We start from the raw sequence: 18946 nt of genomic DNA, 5'->3' as shown, positions 1-18946 counted from the left end.
CAAACATACACCTTTGTTTACGTTTGTCTGTTGCTTGGCAACCACTTTGTTGCAACCACAACTGATTCTGAGGAACTACATTGTTTGGTGGAAGAATACTGTTTTTATTAATATCATTACACTTTATTTGCTCTGGTTAATTTAGTGAAACCTTACTACGTATATGGAATAACCGTTTTATAAATGCAATAAGTCCCGTGAAGCCGTGGTTTACAGTGAATTTATAACAGCTAAGGGGCGTTGTTAGGGCGTTGTTGCCTAAAACCCCCTTAGCTGTTATAAATTAGCTGTCTTCTTGGGGCTTATTGCTTTAGTAAACCATGGCTTCTTGGGGCTTATTGTTTTAATATTTTTGTTTTTATATATATATATATATATATATATATATATATATATATATACACACAAAATCTTTGCTTTTACCTTAAAATTTACTTTCTATCTGTGATTAAATATTCACTACTTGTTATTGCTACTCAGGGGGCATTCTCATAGAGACCATTTTACTGGACCAAATTTTGGATGAGCCCCTGAGTGCAAGACAAGTCATCAATCCTTTTTGTTCACTTTCCTGGAACAGAAATAATTATTTAGAAGTCAAATTTAGGAAAAACGCCAGCATACTGATCTAATCTAATAGACATGGGGCTAAAAGCCACAAAGCGCTCCAAATGGAATTCAGTGGGGTCTTAAAATATCAGCATCTCAAATATATAAAAAAATTCAGTGGGTGATTTTAAGGTGTCAGAGCTCCCTCAGCCTCATCTTCTTAGGGTGAGCAGAAAATAGTTGCAGAATTCTAGAGTGCTTATCTGGTCATCAGGGTCGCAGTGGTGTTACAGTATTGATTAATTCTTATTTGAATTTGTAAGTTACAAAAGGGCTGCTCAACATTAGCCATTGTCATGCTGAACCTAATTCCATCCAAGACACAGTTCTTAGATAATTCAGATATTTTACCAGCCTTTACAGTCCACATAAAAGACAGAAGAAGAAAAAAATCCATAGTTACTAATTTAAGAGGAAAGCAAATTTAATTACTGCAGGGTCCATCAGCTTTAACTGACATAGCAGTCAAAACTATCTGACGTTCCTAAAAAGAACAAGCTTTTATAGCCAAGAGAATTACATTTGAGCAAAACCCATCAAGGACATCTCTAGGTCATATTTCTCTCCAAATATAAAAGAAAGAAACAAGAAATTATAAGTAGCCTGTTTCCAGGATTGTTACGATTTTTTTGCACTTTCATGGCAATTAAGTACATTTCCTCATCATATAATTTTGATTATCCAACTCATATGTATTATGTGCAAATAATAATATTACAAAAATTATAAAAAGATTAATAATGATGAGAAACAAAAAAGCATTCAATGACAAGGAGAATCCAAGAATAATGTGTTTGAATGACAAAATGCAAAAACAAATCTGTCCTCAGCACCACTAAAAGTTTTATTTGGTATGTGACCTGGACATGTTTTCATGACACTCGCCCTTAAAGACAATCTGAAAGTGAACACTGACCCAGTGGTTGTGCTTCACTTGTTTCCCAAGCCCTCCCCTCAAGGGAACAAACCATACATCTGCAAGGTGAAACTTGCCTTTATATTCGATGGCAAAACCAGACATCCCCAGGGAGGCATCACTGCGGAAGGCCAGAAAAAGGCTGTTTCCACTGCTCTCGATGCGCTCAGGAACCTGGTTCCCCTGCAGACTGATGATTAGGGGTCCGTTGGAGTCCTCACCTTCATAGATATGGAGGAAGTCATAGCTGGGCTCCATGTTAAAACTGCACAACAAATGGGAGAAAGAATTAAGGATTCCTAGATATTTTGTTTCAGTTGTGAGGCATTATGCATAAGGTCCCACCAATGTACTAAATTTAAAGCCACTAGTTTTATATTCATTTGATATAAATTTGACAATGCCCTTTCAGATACAAGCGTATGTTAAGTTTTGGATGTATGTAAATAAATATTGTTTTCTAATCTTATTATTGATATAAGCATACAATAACTTGAAGAGAGCGTTTTTATTATTTAATTGATAAATGCTTTTAATAAACAAGGATGTTCAACAAGCGTTCAACCCATACATCATTGCATAACCTGCTTCATCAGAAAGCCCACTAGTTTCCAGAAGTAAATCCTTCTTTCTAGTTGGTCTGTTTTGTAATTATAATGGAAGTCCATGAAAGCCTGATCACTTTGGCTGGGTGAAACATACAGTAAGCAATCAGAGTCATAATCATTCTAAAGATTCAAGTATGTGAGGTGATGATTGCGATTGTGGATTTGTGTGTGAGGGCTCAGATACACGACATAATAAATTGCAATGATTTGAATTCGTGAAATGAGTTTCGACACTGATGCATTTCCACCCCTAAGTACAAAAAAAAAAAAACATTCATCAGCTTCTTAGAAATTCTGTTTCAGCTTTTCATCTTTTAAACCTGCTCCATGCAGTCTGGTGCCATTTTGAAGATTTTAGGGTAAATTAGAGTATTCTGGGATAATGAAGTGCCCCACCATGATCTATAAAATAAAAGTGCATTTATTAAACATATGGAACATTCGTGAATTAAAAACAAACTCTGACTGGTGGCATTGATTGTCAATGTAATCTGTAATTTTTATTATTATTACTTATATTTTTTTATAATGTTTCCTGAGGTGAACGTATAATATTAATATGATTTTTTTAATGTATTTATTTATTTCTTTATTTTTACAACATAACGGTCATAATGCAAGTCAAGTCACCTTTATTTGTATAGCGCTTTATACAATACTGGTTGTGTCAAAGCAGCTTTACAGTGTCAAGCAGGAAAATAGTTTGTCAATGATGCAAGAAGACAATAACAGAGTCATTTTCCAGCTAAAGTCAGATCATTGATGATTCAGTGATTTCATCATCCAGTTCAGCTCTCTTTCAATAGTGTCTGTGCAATCAGTCAAGCGTCACCAACTAAGCAAGCCAAAGGCGACAGTGGCAAGGAACCAAAACTCCATCGGTGACAGAAATGGAGAAAAAACCTTTGGAGAAACCAGGCTCAGTCGGGGGCCGGTTCTCCTCTGGCCAGATTATTATTTTTCAACTTCTGTATGATTAGGCATTAGAATTAAAACAGCTACCTATATGTTGTGGCATTACTGTCAGATCTATACATTTCTGAAAAAAAAAGTCTATTTGCAAAATCTGTGGATGGGCCAAAGAGGCATTAATGAAGTAGTTGGCGTGGATCTGTGTCTGTGCAGGGAGTCTTGTGCTGATGTATTAATCTCTATTGTGTAATAAAAAGGAGGAAGTACTAAATAAGTTGTTTTGCCAGCTTGGTTTCAATTAAAGCCATTTTTGGACTAATGAGGAAGGTTTGAGTTCTGAATCTTACAGTATATTTTTTGTAGCAAAATTAATTATTATATGTCAAAAGATAAGGGAAAATTCATTTCTCAATTCACAAGATGTTACACCCCTTCGGATGGCATAAGAGTCAGAGGCACTCGGCGCTGTATGAGCACATTACCTTTTGAAGATTAAAGCGATGACAAAGTCAGGGTTGACTTTTAGCCGCCAGTCACACTCTTTTCCTGGTGGGTAGGGTTGGGGATAGTTGGGTGATAGAATTACCCCAGCAGGCCCTGTCACATTGCCCCCGCAGGTAGCTGTCATAACAAGGAGAGTGAGGACGAGAGATTATTTAATGTGATCCTTCAACACAGCAAAAATAAACAATATTACAGCTGCCTGATTACAGGATGATTCCTCTGAGCTCATCAGTTAATATAGCAGGACAACTAACATTAAATGATAATAATCAATAAATGAAACTAAGATGAATTGTGAAGGAGATCAGGCAGGACTTTATTACCCAACCATCTAAGAGAATTGCAGATGCGATCTGACTACATTGATTGAAGAAAAAAAAAATTATTGATGAGCAGCACTGTTATAATAGGACCTGCCAATTTTTGCTGGCTTTGGTTCTGGAAGTAATTCTCTATCTAAAACAAATTTTCAATTAAAAATAGTCTAATCCATGAACCAAATCAACAAGCTCTGAGATCACAACATTAAAAATTTGGTACGGAGCAAATACTGCTATAAAAACTGTGCACTTAATGCATTTGATGACAGAATGAACTACACCCCATGAAGCATTTCAAAAGACTGAAATAATGTCAATAAACTATAAAACTACTGACCAAGTTATTGCCCAACGTATAAAATTAGACAGATTACATATTTATGACAAAATAGTAAAATATATACAAATATGAAAATTGTGTGAGAGTACAGAGAGGTTGTGGGCAGAGTCAGATTGCCATGATTCCTTTCTCCTTGGAAACAGTCAGTTTTCTGATTGGTGGGTTTCCCTTCAGAATTCTGGGTAATGTTCAGCAATTAAACTTTTTTTTTGTTTAATGAAGGTACAAAAGTATATCATCCCTGAACAACTTTTGAGCTCATGCTAGGTCTGCCTTGAACGGTTTCAATATTATCATTACAATTTCTCTATGGACAGGATGAATGGGATTTTTGCTTCCTGAACCCGAGAGGACCTTGTAGAATTTCATGGCAACTGGCAAAGCATGACATCAAAAAAAGTCAATAGGGACACTGGAGAAAAAAGCTATTCTTTAACATCCTTAGAAGGTGCAGAGCATACAGCCTGACTGAAAAAAAGAGAGAACATAAGCAGAAAATACTGGAGGTCTGAGAGAAGGTCATGGTAATAATATAAAAGCAACTTTGTAATGCAGTGGGCGAGACAGCTCTGCTTTTCCCTATAACGCTGAGCTAATATGCATCTCTCTTAAATCTCTAGAAGATCACTCAATACAGACATGAACGCTAAGAAGAGTTTTGTAATGCTATGACTTTATGATTGGTAGTGGACAACTGAGTAGAGTTACAAAAAAGTACTATGGTGGTACAATGGTACAGTGATGGTTTTAGATGTTAATATACATTGCCTTTGCGAAAGTATTCAGCTCTCTCATGGAGACATGTTTGTTGGACAGCCATTTTCAAGGTTCTCAGGAGGTGTTTGATTGGGTCCGGGCTCTGGCTGAGCCTCTCAAGGACATTCACAGTGTCGTACATAAGCTACCCTTGTGTTGTCTTGGCTGTGTGCTTAAGAGTCATTGTACAACTGGAAGCTAAACCTCCAGTCTGAGGTCCAGAGGGTTCCGGACCAGGTTTTCATTAAGGACATTTCTGTACTTTGCTGTGTTCAGCTTTCCTTTTACCACGGACATTCCCAATGCTTCTGAAAAACTCCTCTGCAGCACGATGGAGTGCAGTCACCACCATGCTTCACCACTGGGATGGTACTTGTGCAGGTGATTAGCAATGCCTGGTTTTCTCCAGACATGTCACTTGGAATTGAAGTTCATCAGACCAGAGAATATTTTTCTCATAACTGAAAGTCCTTTAGGTGCTTTTGCAAATTTCAAGCAGGTTTTCATGTGTCATGTCCTAAGGAGAGGCCACTTAGACATTATGGGCCCTACCATACACCCGGCGCAATGCGGCGCCAGGCATGACGAAAGTGTTTTTTGCTAGTTTCAGGCCGACACAGTTATCATTTTCACGTTCTGTGCCACGCTGTTTAAATACAAATGCATTTGCAGCCATTTACGCAAATGGTCTGAAAATTAGGTGTGTTCAGGCGCACTGTTGGTGCATAGCTATTTTGAGGCAACTGAAATAGACTGCGCCTTTGACCAACTGAAACCTGGTCTAAAGTCAATGGCGCAATATTTTTTGTTAATTAAAGAGCACGTTAGTAATATGCGCCTATAGGCGGGTGAACAACGCGCGTACACTCTGCTTATTACACACACAGGGACGTGCAGCAGCGCACAAACATGCCAAATATTACAAATGAAAGGATTACAATGTAAAAACCTTTAATGTTTACACCTGTCTAAACCTTTCCACTCTGGAGAAGCGTTCAGTCTTTGCTTTTGCAAATTCCGCAATGTAAATAGCGAATCCGCCATGGCGCAAGTGCAACTGGCCTTTAAAGGGAATGGGAGATGAGACTCTGATTGGCTTATGGCACGTTACGCCCAACACACACCCATGACTCATTAAGAGAATAGGTACAACCCTTTTAGACCATGCGCCCGGCACCTGGCATGCCGACCGTTTTTCCCATCGTTAAACTAGCAAAAGTGGATTCGGACACGCCGTGCGCTTTAGACCATGCACTTAGATCGTTAAATTATGGCCCTATATGGCTTAGTTTTGATCGAATATGCATTAGACCTGTTATACCTTAATACATCTTAGAACTTATATAGACAGATGTGTGCCTTTCCAAAACATGTCCAGTCAACTGAATTTGCAGTAGATGGACTCCAATCAAACTGCAGAAACATCCCAGAGAAACTGGAGTGTTCCTCAGATCACGGATACTTATGCAAAGTCATTATTTGAGTTTTTATTGTTTAATACTTTGCAAAGTTATTACAGATCTGTTTATTGTTCATTCTAAATTAATGTACTGCTTTGACAGCTGTCATTTATATTAATACTTCACTTTTAAAATAAAGGAATGCATTTAACAGCATATCGTTTTTTCCTTACTAGAAGGAGCTTTCCAGTAAGGAAACTAAAAAGCACAGAGTCAAGTCGTATCTCACCAATGCAGGTGGGTGGGTCCGGCTGCCAGAAAAATCGGCTGTTGAGTTGAACGCAAGTGATTTCAGACACTCCTTGAATCTGGTACCCAGGGTCACACTGAAAGGAAATGGTGTTGCCAGGCTCCCTGCTGTCTCCATAGCGTGTCCCATTTTGAGGGGTCCCTGGGTCGTTGCAGGTCGTGGCAACTGTAGCTGAAATAAAAAGATACATTTTGAATCAGCTGTGGATCAGTGAGACATTAGAGAGAGTGGAAAATCTCTTATTCATGAGAGAATGGACCTCTGCTCTTGACTAAATATGCCAAGACGCACAGCAGCTCACATATGTGATGGTGTTAAACTCATGTTTATGGAGATTTTCTTTTAATTCTACTTCATCAATCATATCACATCACTGTCAACAAGTCAAATGAAATATGCAATGGTTTCTGCTTTAACAAACATATGCTCCATAACCACTTAAAAATACATAAATAGTGTATAATAAGGAAATTAACAAGAGAAAAAGGCTTTGTTAGAACAATAGCTCACTACTTACTGCATACTGCACGGCATACACTATACTATAGACCATACTGCCTGCTATTGCATTTATTATATGACATACTTAACATATTAGATATACAATTATTTTGTATTTTGAATTTAAAAACTGATTTTTGGCATTCAAGTCAAAAAATGAGCCAAGAAAGAAATGTATGCTGATACAACATTACTTCCAGGCTTTTAATGCTGGAAATAGAAAGACAAGGTGAGCACACTGCATCATGGAATGGAGTATTCCATGCATCACGCTAGGCTGTATACTGCGCATTCCAGTTACCATGCATATTGAAAAGTTGCATACAGTGTGCGGTATGCATACTGCAAAGATAGAGCAATATGCTAATATAAGCTAGAATATGCTATTCTCAACACAGTCAAGGAGAAGCTGATACATACTAGAGAACTGGATGGAGAAACCGGACTTGCTAATGAAGTAATCACTGTCAAACTGGAGCATGAGGATGTTGAAGGTGCTGTGAGTGTCCTCGGGTAAAAGCGATCCACTCCACTCTTTCAGCAGAATGCCACTCTCTGCTGGTCCATCCCAGACCTTCAGAATGTCATGGTCCACTTCCGTGTCAAAGACTATGAAGTGAAGGCTGGGAAGGTCAAACATAGCGAGAATATTACATTTTGTTTTATTTTCTTTCAAAGACATTCAAAAACATGAATAATAATAAGCATCAATAATAATAATAAGCACAAAACACTTGCAAATTAAAATATAATTCATTTCAATTATTTGATAAAATCTGAATTCCAGACTTTGCAAATATATGTTCTAAAAATGTATTCATAATTCATAATTAAAGCTAAAGTAAAATGTGTAACTTATGGCCCTTTGGCATTTAAAAAAAAGAACTGCATGCATCTTGCAGAAGAATATTGTTTTCTCTGTGCTTCGGTTACACTCCTCGAATGTGGTTTGAGGCACAGATACAGGATATCTTATTAGAGTGGATAGACAATTAAATAACTGTTTGTTGTTGCTGCTGCTGTTATTGTTGTTTTTACAACTGGTGATTCCCAGGAGGTTTGCCATTTTGAATGATCATCATCATCATCAATTGTTCTCGTTTGTTACGCCAAATAAACTTTTAGCTTCACGCTACCCACAGCTGGAGCTATATTTCCGTGTACGGATATGACGGAACACTCAACTTCCAGTGAAATTAATTCCAGTTCTAAAATATAATTTATTATAGGTTTATTAAAGTGTTTCTGGATAAAGAGTAAAACAAATAATAACCTTTAAAAAAGTGGCTTTGTTTCACAAAAGAAGCAGGTTTGAGTTCAGAATGTTACAAAATACTGTTATATATATAAAAAAAGATAAATTTGATTCCTCAAAATATGACTTTATTAATATGTCTGGATTATCTTTGACAATAATATAATAATCACTTAATTCATTCAAAATATATTTTCCACAGCACTGAACTGATCAAAACAAAAGAAAACAAAACATTTTTTCCTATACTGCGCCACTGGGATTTATATTATTTGCACTCAACAGGGCTGTAGTCTGACCTCCTTGAGTCGAGCACAGCTCTGCAGCTTGCATGTAAACACAGCACTGATCAACTTAAGTCACAACAGTGACTGTCTCTGTGGGATGTTTGGGTGGACAACCACGAGTTCTGCTCTCCACAAACACAGTGTTATTCATTCAAATAACTCCACAACACTCATAAGTGACATTTCATTCACCAGCAGGGTCCTTTTTGCCAGCAATGGAATGGTATTATGAACCTACATAATGTTATGGCAATAACTTGTATTGCATAAAAATTAAATAAAAATATTATGAATAATTTTAAATTACACATTATTTATTAATAAATTGTTTTAAATATTTATATTGTTTATATAAATTTATTTAACAAATTTAAGTTCAATGTTACTGTGACGAGTGGGGCGGGGCCGAGAGCCGTGGGAACGGAGCGAGGCCGGTGGAGTAAATGCTAATGCACGACACCTGCGCCACTCACCGGTCTCGAGTCCCACGGAGGAGCTCCGGAAGGATAAAAGGAGGAGTGACGACAGTGTTGGACGAGAGAGGACCAGGCCTGGACTTTATTTTGTGTTTTGTGTGCGGCAGTCGTCCGCGAGGGGCTGCCGCTTTACTTTCATTTTGTGTTTATTTTATTAAAGTTTTGTTTAAATGTTCGCCGGTTCCCGTCTCCTTCTTCCCGACCTACGAACGTTGTTACAGTTACCATTAAAAATAAAAAGACGGGGGGAAAAACGACATTTTCCTTTAACATATGAAAATAAAATCTGAAGGTGGGTAAAACATCAGTGCAGTCTTTTGAAAATTACGAACAACCATGTCATCATACTAATGCAACACCCTCGCAACTGTACAGAATTACGCAAACATGCTTTCACCTAATACATCTCGAGCCTAGACGATGTTAAAAAAGAACTTTACAGTGGAGCCGTTACTGTGCAAATTTATGCGATGGAGCGAAGTCACAGAGCGGTTTCTTTCACCTGGGAGCTGGGAGCGAGAGATGGAGTGGAGTTGTAGCGGAGTGATTACAGACGCTTTGAGTGTGGAGGGGAAATTGCTGCTGCTCCACTCCACTCACATACTCTGCTCGCCAAACTCAATTTTTACTGGCATTCGGTGCTTGACGAGCATTCATTCTGGACCCTGTATGTATAGAAATAGTTTAAAAACCTGCAGCACGCAAATGCCATGACTCAAGCCTGATGGTATGGATTACATCCCACTCTTACAACTTCTCCTTTTATCTGCTATTTATAAGCCATTTTCTCCTTAAACGGATCAACCGAATTAGCTTACCTGAGTTTTGCTCCATTTTTGAAGGCTTAACTGGCTTATCGCTTTTTGTGTCTCTATTATTTTTGCCCTTTCACTAACCCTCCCCCTCTGTGCAACGGTAATGCACTTGTAGGAGCAGATGCCAGCCAGTGGTAGGCCGCGCAGCAGGGTGAAATGCAATCACCATGCTCCTTTATGGTTGTATGGGAATTATATGGAAATTATAGGAGGGGTGGTAAAAAACATAACATGGTTTCAAGCACTAGTTTTCGTACCTGATGGTTTTGCCTGTGTCCGCCTCAATGGACCAGGTGCAGTGAAGGTTGTTGTCATAGGGGGCTGGGTAACCAGGAGACAGAACCTGTCCAGATGTGGCGCCGCTAATGTGTCCTCCGCACTCGGCTACACACACACACACAAAACAAATTAAGGCCTTTAACTAGATTTGCATTTCCAGAAAGAAATAATAGCGTGTACAATGCAACAAAACAATAAATCAAGTTTCAGTTTAGTACAAAATACATTAATATGACACAAATGACTATTCAGTATGCATGGAAGAATCCCAATCGGAAGTCTGTATGCAAATATAAGATTACATCATAGCTGAAGGTTGCATCTTGAATGCGAACCATTAAGCAGAGTAAGCAACGGGAGATTTTTAAACTTTACCATTAAGTATAATCCAAATATGAAGCTGCATTGAAATTAAATTATAGTACACTATGGGTATTTTTAGCCATTGTGTATGCTATGTAGCAAGCAGAGAAAATAGAAAATTGGTTTATTATGCTGACTAATTCAAATAAATGCATATTGTACAAAGTTGGCTTAAGGCAGTATTCTCCATTTTCCACACCAAACTACATCTTGCTCAAGAAGTTTTAATTAAGAAATGAGTACAGCATGGTAAAGACCGTAATGTGTCCATCCTAAAATACTCTCTGTAGGCCCAGCGCAGTATACTTACACAGAGTAATCATTTACCTCATGCTAACCACAGTGAGAGAGCTTCTCTCCACCCCCCTCGAGCACTTTATTTGCTCCTGGGTCTCACATGCAATTACTAAAGTTGAGTCTGGTAAGGACGTTCTCGTCATCAGAATTACAGTATGAAGACACTCTTGCATTCGGTTCATGCTCAGTATACAACCCTTTTTTTAATTTAAATATCAAAATAATTATTTGAGATCAAGTATTTGTAATTGCTTGATACATACTTTCATTGTGGTGCTGTTTTGTGTGGCATGCAAAGTATTGTGCTTTGGTGTTTTGATAACTTTGCTTAGGCATGAACTACCACAGTAACTACTATACTATTCTCTACAACTGTCCTGATCTGATGACATGATCTTTCCGTCACACAATCCATTTCTTTGGTGGTACCATGGTACAGTGATGGTATCAGATGATAATAGCTGAGTACTTGATATACAGCTCCTCAATTCACGTATCAAGGTATTTACATGATACTTCAAGGTAAAATATTTGGACAGTCACTGTACAAATTCATTATTATTAATACTATTATGTTTGAGCTTCTTCATGGTATAGATTCTAGCTCTGCTCCCTCTAGACATTCACTTAATCAACTTTATGAGGTGCATTTTGGGATGCTTTTTAACAGTATTGAAGGAATTCACATGTATGCTGGATACTTGTTGACTACAAGCTGGATACTGGTCATTATACAGTATGCCTCAGCTAAGAAAAGGTTAGAGCGTAATAAGTTGTCTGTACTAGAAGGGCAGCTCAAAGCAGAAAATAATTTTAAGCAGAGAATGAATCAAAGTAAACTTAGACTCTTAGTAAAGCTAAAGTATTAATATAATAATATCCTTCCTCAGAAAGTAGAATTTGACCTGTTCAGAATTAGACATAAATCTGGAGATAAAGCAGGGGAAATGTTGACTAGATACATTAAACAAAGGGGAATCCTCTGCCTCAATATGTGCTATCCAAACCCCTGGGAGAGGCCTTGTAAACAAGGTCATGGATATTAATGCATTTGGGGATTTCTATCTACATTTGTACACATCTTACAGTAGCTCCTCTAAGGAAGAAATTAAAAACTTCCTCCGTGGACTTAATATTCCATCTCTTAGTGAGAATCAGTGGGAGCTCTTGGATTCTCCTATAACAGAGGATGAAATTTCAGAAGTGATTAAGAATTTGACAACAGGAAAGGCTCCAGGACCAGACGGGTTCACAGCTGAGTTTTTTAAATGTTACTCCTCAGAATTAACACTCCTTACACTGCTTTGATCTCAGTAATTTTAAAGAAGGGGAAGAACCCAGCTGATTGTTCTAGCTACCGACCAATATAATTGATTCCTCTAGACATCAAAATACTCTCTAAAATTCTTGCCAATCATTTACAAAAAGGCTCTAATACACCCTGATCAGGTTGGCTTTATTCAAAATAGGTATTCTTCTGATAATATTAGACGTTTCATAAATGTTATGTGGGCAGTCAGGAATGATAACTCGCCTATTGCTGCAGTGTCACATGATGCCGAGAAGGCATTTGATTGTGTTGAGTGGCCTTACTTGTTCAAAGCATTAGAAACTTTTGGAATTTGGCTCAATTTTTATAAAGTGGGTGAAGCCTTTATATAAACATCCAGAGGCTGCTGTGCAAACTAACGGCGTTATTTCTCCATACTTCAGATTGGGTCGAGGTACGCGTCAAGGTTGCCCACTCTCCCCTTTACTTTTTTGAAGCTCATGAAATACCAGCTTCCCTGGGGTAGTTGTTAGGGGCTCAACTCAGAAAATGATGCTTTGTGCATACTATATTTTGCTTTTTGCCACAGATCCAACTAATTAACTTCCGCATTACTTAGTATGATAAATCATTTTGGATGCAAAGTCAATTGGTCCAAGGCTCTACCCCAGACTGCTTACTGTCCAAAATCATTGTTTCTGACCTGTGCACTTAAATGGCCTGACAAGGGCATTGTATATTTAGGAATTACATTTCCCCAGCGGTTTAAGGATATTGCTAAAGTCAATCTTGGCCCCCTATTGGAAAAAAAAATTCAGCTGACCCTGCAAGATGGGCGCCCTTTTTTCTTTCCCTTTGGGGCAAAGTCAATGCTGTCCGTTGCCTGTCCATTCAGGATGTTTCAGTATATTTGATAAGATATGCAAACAGTTTTTGTGGAATGGGAAGAAACCTCAAATTACCTCCAGAGTGAGCTCCCCATGGCTAGCCATGGAAAAATCTGCTTGTCTGCTTATACCATATGAGTTCATAACATAACAAAACAAAACAACCACTACCAGTGCATAATCATCTGATTATTTCCCATCTCCAAACTGTTTGGAAGAAGACCTATTTTATTCTAGTGGTGGACCCTTTTCTAAGCCCTTCATCTGCTATATGGGCCAATCCAAAGATGTTAATAGGTGGAACATCTGTGTTATGGAAGTAATGGAAAGATAAAAATATAACTATTCTGGAGGATCTTTATGAAGATGATGCTTAAATATATTTCGAGAGACTGAAGCAAAAATTAATCTTGACTAATGATCAGTTCTGGAGATATCTGCAGATGAGACATATGCTCACAAGTATCTTTGCCTCCCCGTCATATGCTCCCAGAGGTAAAAACACTCTCAAGATGATCTGGAATATTATGGCCACTGGCCATGAGGCATCTAAATACTTATTAGTCAGATGGGCCAAAATATTAGTTCTGCGGTTAAGATAATCTGGGGAAAATATTTGGGATGCACATTTGAAGATGAAGAATGGGAGAAGATCACTGGAAATTTAAAATATGATATTAGAAGATATTAGACATGTATCATACAATTTAAAATGTTACACAGATTTTACTGGACACACAGAAGGTTGTTTAGAGTGGGTTTTAAGGATAATCCTGATTATCCATAGTTCATGTTTTATGGCGATGCTCAGAAGTCCGGTATTTTTGGAGAGAGGTACATTATTATATTTTAAAGATATCGCAGACCCAGTATGATCTACTAGTTTGTACATACTTGGTGACCCTCAACCTTTAAGTCATGTTACAAAAACAAAACAAATCACAGTGGATACAGAGCTGCATCATGCTGGGCAGACGTGTGATCGTAAAAAACTGGAAATCTTCTCTAAGGCCTCCGGTTTTTGAGTGGCTTTCGGATTTAGGGTGAGTGGCAGCCCTCAAAACTCAAAATCTATCATTTAGGATTGATATTTATTTGGATAAACGGGGGAAAATTTTTAATTTCTATAATCCACAGCAGTAGCAAGCATGTGACGAGACAAACAATGGTCATGGTGAATATGATTTAGCTTATAGTGGAAACTTTTAGTGGTGCTTTTTTTCCCTTGTTATTTATACTATTTTATTTACTTATTGACTTATTTATATTGTTACCATTTATTGACTAACTATTTTGTTTTGTGTATGTTTTGTGAGTTGCTTATATGTCAAGTACATGATTGTTTAAATCACTTTTGTCTCTAAATAAGAAAATCAATAAAGTACAAATCGTAAAAAAGATAAAGCAAAAGAAAGCTCTGAGGGTCCGTATACTCTACATACTGAAATACTAAATATAATATCAGCTTTGGGAAACATGATCAAACTTCATCACCTTTCTTCTGTGATGGTATATTTTCCTTGAGAACTGCAACATGAGAATAGATAATGGACTTCCCTTTGCTGATCTCTCTTGGATTACAATCTGTTACATGAGTTGGAGAGGGCAGAGGAGCAGTTCAACAGTTGAACTTTACTATCAAAATTTGCTGAACCAAAAAATAAAAAAATAAACTAATCCAAGCCAAATATATGGTATAGGGTACAACAGAACTAAATGCCCCTTGGGCTAAACTGCCTAACACCAGATATAAAGAAACACTGCCAAACACCTGTTTATCACTAAACACTGTAAGTTTCCTGATCCATTAGATCATTGCATGCATTGGCAAAGGGTTAATTTTAAGGTGATTTGACAGTCATTTTATATAAAATGGATTGCGTATTATATTTTATTTCCAAAACTGTCTTCAATTTCATTAATACAGTTTTAATTCTAAATAAAAACACTTGTATCAGAATATATTTTAATGTAATGTAATAAAGGTTTGTTTTGCTGCTCATCCTTTCCAGTACACTGATTTTTTTTTTTTCACCTGTTTTTCACTGAAGATTTGGAAGTGATGACAAATGTTGACAACCAATTAAGAGACTCTTTGACAGGTTTCCGTGAGGGATAGGAACTCGAGCCTTTCCCTGACAAACATTTAATAGCAATGGGAAAACATTTACTTGAAAGATCAAATGTGACCCCGTCTGTGAAATCCAGGCTACAGTCTCAACATCTAATTATGAGATAACAAGCATCAAAGTTTGATTTCAACCATTAATTTCACTATAGTTTCAATCGTTGACATGACCCTACTCAGTCAATATTAAATATATCATGGTTACATTTTCACAGAATGTTCTTTACATTATAAAGAATGATTGTATGTAGTAAATCACAAAAACAAAAGAACAAACAAAAAAAACATTTTGTTGTGAACTCACCAATACAAGATGGAAGTGGTTTGTCCCACACCCTACGGTCTCCACTGAGGCACGTTAACGTGCTGCTTCCATGTAGTGTGTATCCAGGATTGCAACTGTACAAAACATATGTATCTGCAAAATGGCCATCGTCTTGGATTTTGTAGCCATAATTAGGTGTCCCCGGCTCCTCACATTTGACAAGGTCAAAACCTGTAAAGAGGCAGGATCAAGGTAAGCCAATTTGAATGGTATATATATATATTTCACAACTTTTGATAAAAAAATAATTTTGTCAAAACTGTCAGCAGTCAGGCATCAAATTAACACAGTGTCTCACAGTGGTAACAATTCAATAGATTGAGCTGAAAATCAGTTTAAGACCATCTTTTATCCATTTTTAATCAAAGTGAATGCTAGATTTGTCAGTGTTTACAGTAAATATAATCTAAGTGTCAGTATATTGATTGTGATTTTATATTAAGTGATAGGTAAGGAAAACACACTTGGATGGGAAAAATGAAGAAGCAAGAGATTTCACCCAAACACAGGTTAATACTATTAGACATGCTTATAAGATTAATTTAAAATAATTACTTTATACATAAAGCTTTATTTGTTCACTTCTGTAGCCGTTTCTAAAGAATCAGTGTGTGATTGCGGGATGGAGCCTTTATTGGAATGTCGTTCAACTTACTGCTGTACGACAGCTTGAATCCTTTGCTGGTACCGGTACCATTGCTGTTAAACTCCATCCAAAGATGGTTGGACGTGCTGTTGAGGATGACATCAGACATGTCGTTTTTTGTAAAATTGAATAATTAGGTGTCCCCGGCTCCTCACATTTGACAAGGTCAAAACCTGTAAAGAGGCAGGATCAAGGTAAGCCAATTTGAATGGTAAAAAAGACATCTGGCCACCTGAAATCAACCCCCTGGCAGGCTGGATCAGCCTCTTTCTTGATAATGGCATAAAGGTGGTGCAATAAAAGGTACACCTGCTCACAACAATTACCTATGCAGCCCCCAGGAGCCCACCTCAAATTAATACCAGCACAGCATATGCTCAACTCAAAGATCACCCTTTCAAACATGCTGTCTTTTCTTTCTGTATGTGATTGGTTAAAGCACATTTCCAATGCAGAGACATCTCAAGGTAAAGCTGTTTCCAAAAATATGTCTGAAAACAATAAACCCCGCTGAGCTGCTCTTTAATGCATTTACTATTCTCCTTGTTTTGGCTGGGAAGATGGTGGTAGTCTTAACGAGGAAATAATGAAGAGTGGATAATGAGGATATTATTAGACTGTCTCTGACCAGCAATTAAAACCGTAATATCTTCTTGCACATGCTGTGTCTTTACAGTCTTTGTTTCTACTCATTCTTTCTTGTAATTAGAGCAGTAGTATTTGATTTTTTAACCAAAGACCAAAAGAAGCAGGAATGTTTACTTGTTTTGTCAGCAGTCAAGCTCAGAATTGTTTATTCTGATAAGATTTCCTCAGTAAATAAATAAATAAATAACATAAAAAAAAAAAAAATTAAATAAAAAACAAACAAACAAGTGTTTTCTCAAAATATTGTCTTTTGGTGTCTGGATTATGTAATCTCTTTTCAAAATTGCATATATTTTGAAACAATAACCTCTGCAAAGAGAGGGTGGAAAACACTATGGCACAGGGAAAAAAAAATATTAAAGGTCATAAATCAATGTCAAGCAGCAGTTTTCCACTTTTCTGTTGCGGAGGACACCGTTTTAAGCTTTAATGGAAAATATCATGTGACTCCAGGTTGCATGTGCAGAATGGGCCACTGGTCTAAGAACAGACTTATTGTTTCTGCTGATTTTCTACAATGGTGCAAACTGATAAAACAGCCTCAAAAATCAGCTGAAATGAACTAAAACGGCCAATCAATAACATCAGTAACCAGGGAATAGCGGTTTCCTTATAAATCTGGCAAACCTTGCTAGATATACAAGTCTAAGACCTTATTTGCTGAGACAGATTCAATTCAAATATCCCTTAACGCTGACAGACAATATTTGAATGATTCATTGCAACAGAATCACTATAACTGTGACAAAATGTATGTGTTTGGAATTGCTAAAGCACCTCATACTTATCCATCATTTGTGACTTAATTAGTGGCCTTATTGGTCTTAAGGGACCATCTTTCTTCTGTGATGGTACATGTGCCTTGAGCACTGTAACGTAAATCAATCTATGAATAGTTAATGGTGTCTCCAAGTCCCATTTGCTGGTCTCTCATGGATTACAAACTGTTACATGTTAACAGTATTGCAGAAGTGTTGCAATCACCAAACTTCATCAAAGTTCTCGAAACTCTATTTTGTGTTTGCAATTTCACAAGTTACCACATTAACATAGAATTCAATTGATGTGGCCTTAAGAGTCTGAACTATCCGTTTTATAACATTAGTTTTACTGTTAAATTACAGTTTAATTAGTTGGACAAATGAATTAATGAATGAACAAATTAATACATAATTGTATTTAATTCACTGTTTGATCCATTATGCATATTCACACAATTACACAATTATTTATATATGTTAAATAATTGTGAAACAAATATATATATAATGACTCATGTCGGTCATTCTTACCTTGAGGAAATCTCCCTCGTGAAGCTGGAAGGTGGTGGCTGTGATTTGAATCCCCTTGCCTCTGTCGGACTCAATGCGGTAGATGCACTCGTGGTTGTTGTCGTAATTTGCCGGGTAATTGGGGGACAGTAGGACACCCTGACTAGCCACAGAAGTGGCTCCACACTCAGCTAGGCAAACCCAGGATGTATGGATGGGAAAGATAGAAGAAAATGTTCACATATTGACGGCAGAAAGCGCAGACTTATCAAAGCTGCACGTGGCTGTGAAAAACTAGGGGTTGGTAACAAATAAGTTAGGTTCCCTTGAAGCCTGTAGTGCCTTGACAGCTGCTACTCCATTTCCTACTGACAGGCCAATTTTAGGCCAAGGTTTTGTACCGTCTGGAATTTGAGTCTTTTGTCATTTTGATGAATCACTGCGAGAACAACTTCAGAGGAATACTAATTAATAGAGGCCTTTATGCATTAGCTAGTTGCTGGTCACAACAGCTCACTGCTGTGTTAGGATCAGGCATCCTTCTGTTTAATATTCTGCACCAGCAACTCTCTAAGTATATAAGCAGATGCTGCTTCAAGACCTTGAGCTCAGCAACTTAAAGTAAAACTCTCCAACAATGGCCTCCTGATATCCAGACTTTTTAAAAAGCTATCAGTTCCTTAGAGACAAACTACTTAAAGAAACTAATCTAAAGTGATAGTGGATTTTTATCTATCTATCTATCTATCTATCTATCTATCTATCTATCTATCATCTGTCTGTCTGTCTGTCTGTCTGTCTGTCTGTCTGTCTATCTATCTAT

General features: G+C 37.3%; 1 protein-coding gene across 1 annotated transcript in view; it reads right to left on the bottom strand.

Moving 5' to 3' along the window:
* Positions 1-18946, bottom strand: part of LOC107717843 (CUB and sushi domain-containing protein 1-like) — a 373583-nt gene that overhangs the window by 129452 nt on the left and 225185 nt on the right. Inside the window, 8 exon segments of the mRNA XM_016524723.1 lie at positions 1603-1790; positions 3528-3666; positions 6655-6846; positions 7597-7799; positions 10267-10393; positions 15538-15729; positions 16214-16351; positions 18126-18314. Coding sequence (XP_016380209.1) covers positions 1603-1790; positions 3528-3666; positions 6655-6846; positions 7597-7799; positions 10267-10393; positions 15538-15729; positions 16214-16351; positions 18126-18314 — 1368 coding nt within the window.

Source organism: Sinocyclocheilus rhinocerous, unplaced genomic scaffold, assembly GCF_001515625.1.
Source record: "Sinocyclocheilus rhinocerous isolate Xijiao unplaced genomic scaffold, SAMN03320098_v1.1 scaffold780, whole genome shotgun sequence".
NCBI lineage: Eukaryota > Metazoa > Chordata > Actinopteri > Cypriniformes > Cyprinidae > Sinocyclocheilus > Sinocyclocheilus rhinocerous.
Note: the sequence above shows the minus strand (reverse complement) of the source record. Positions and strands in the feature narration are given on the sequence as shown.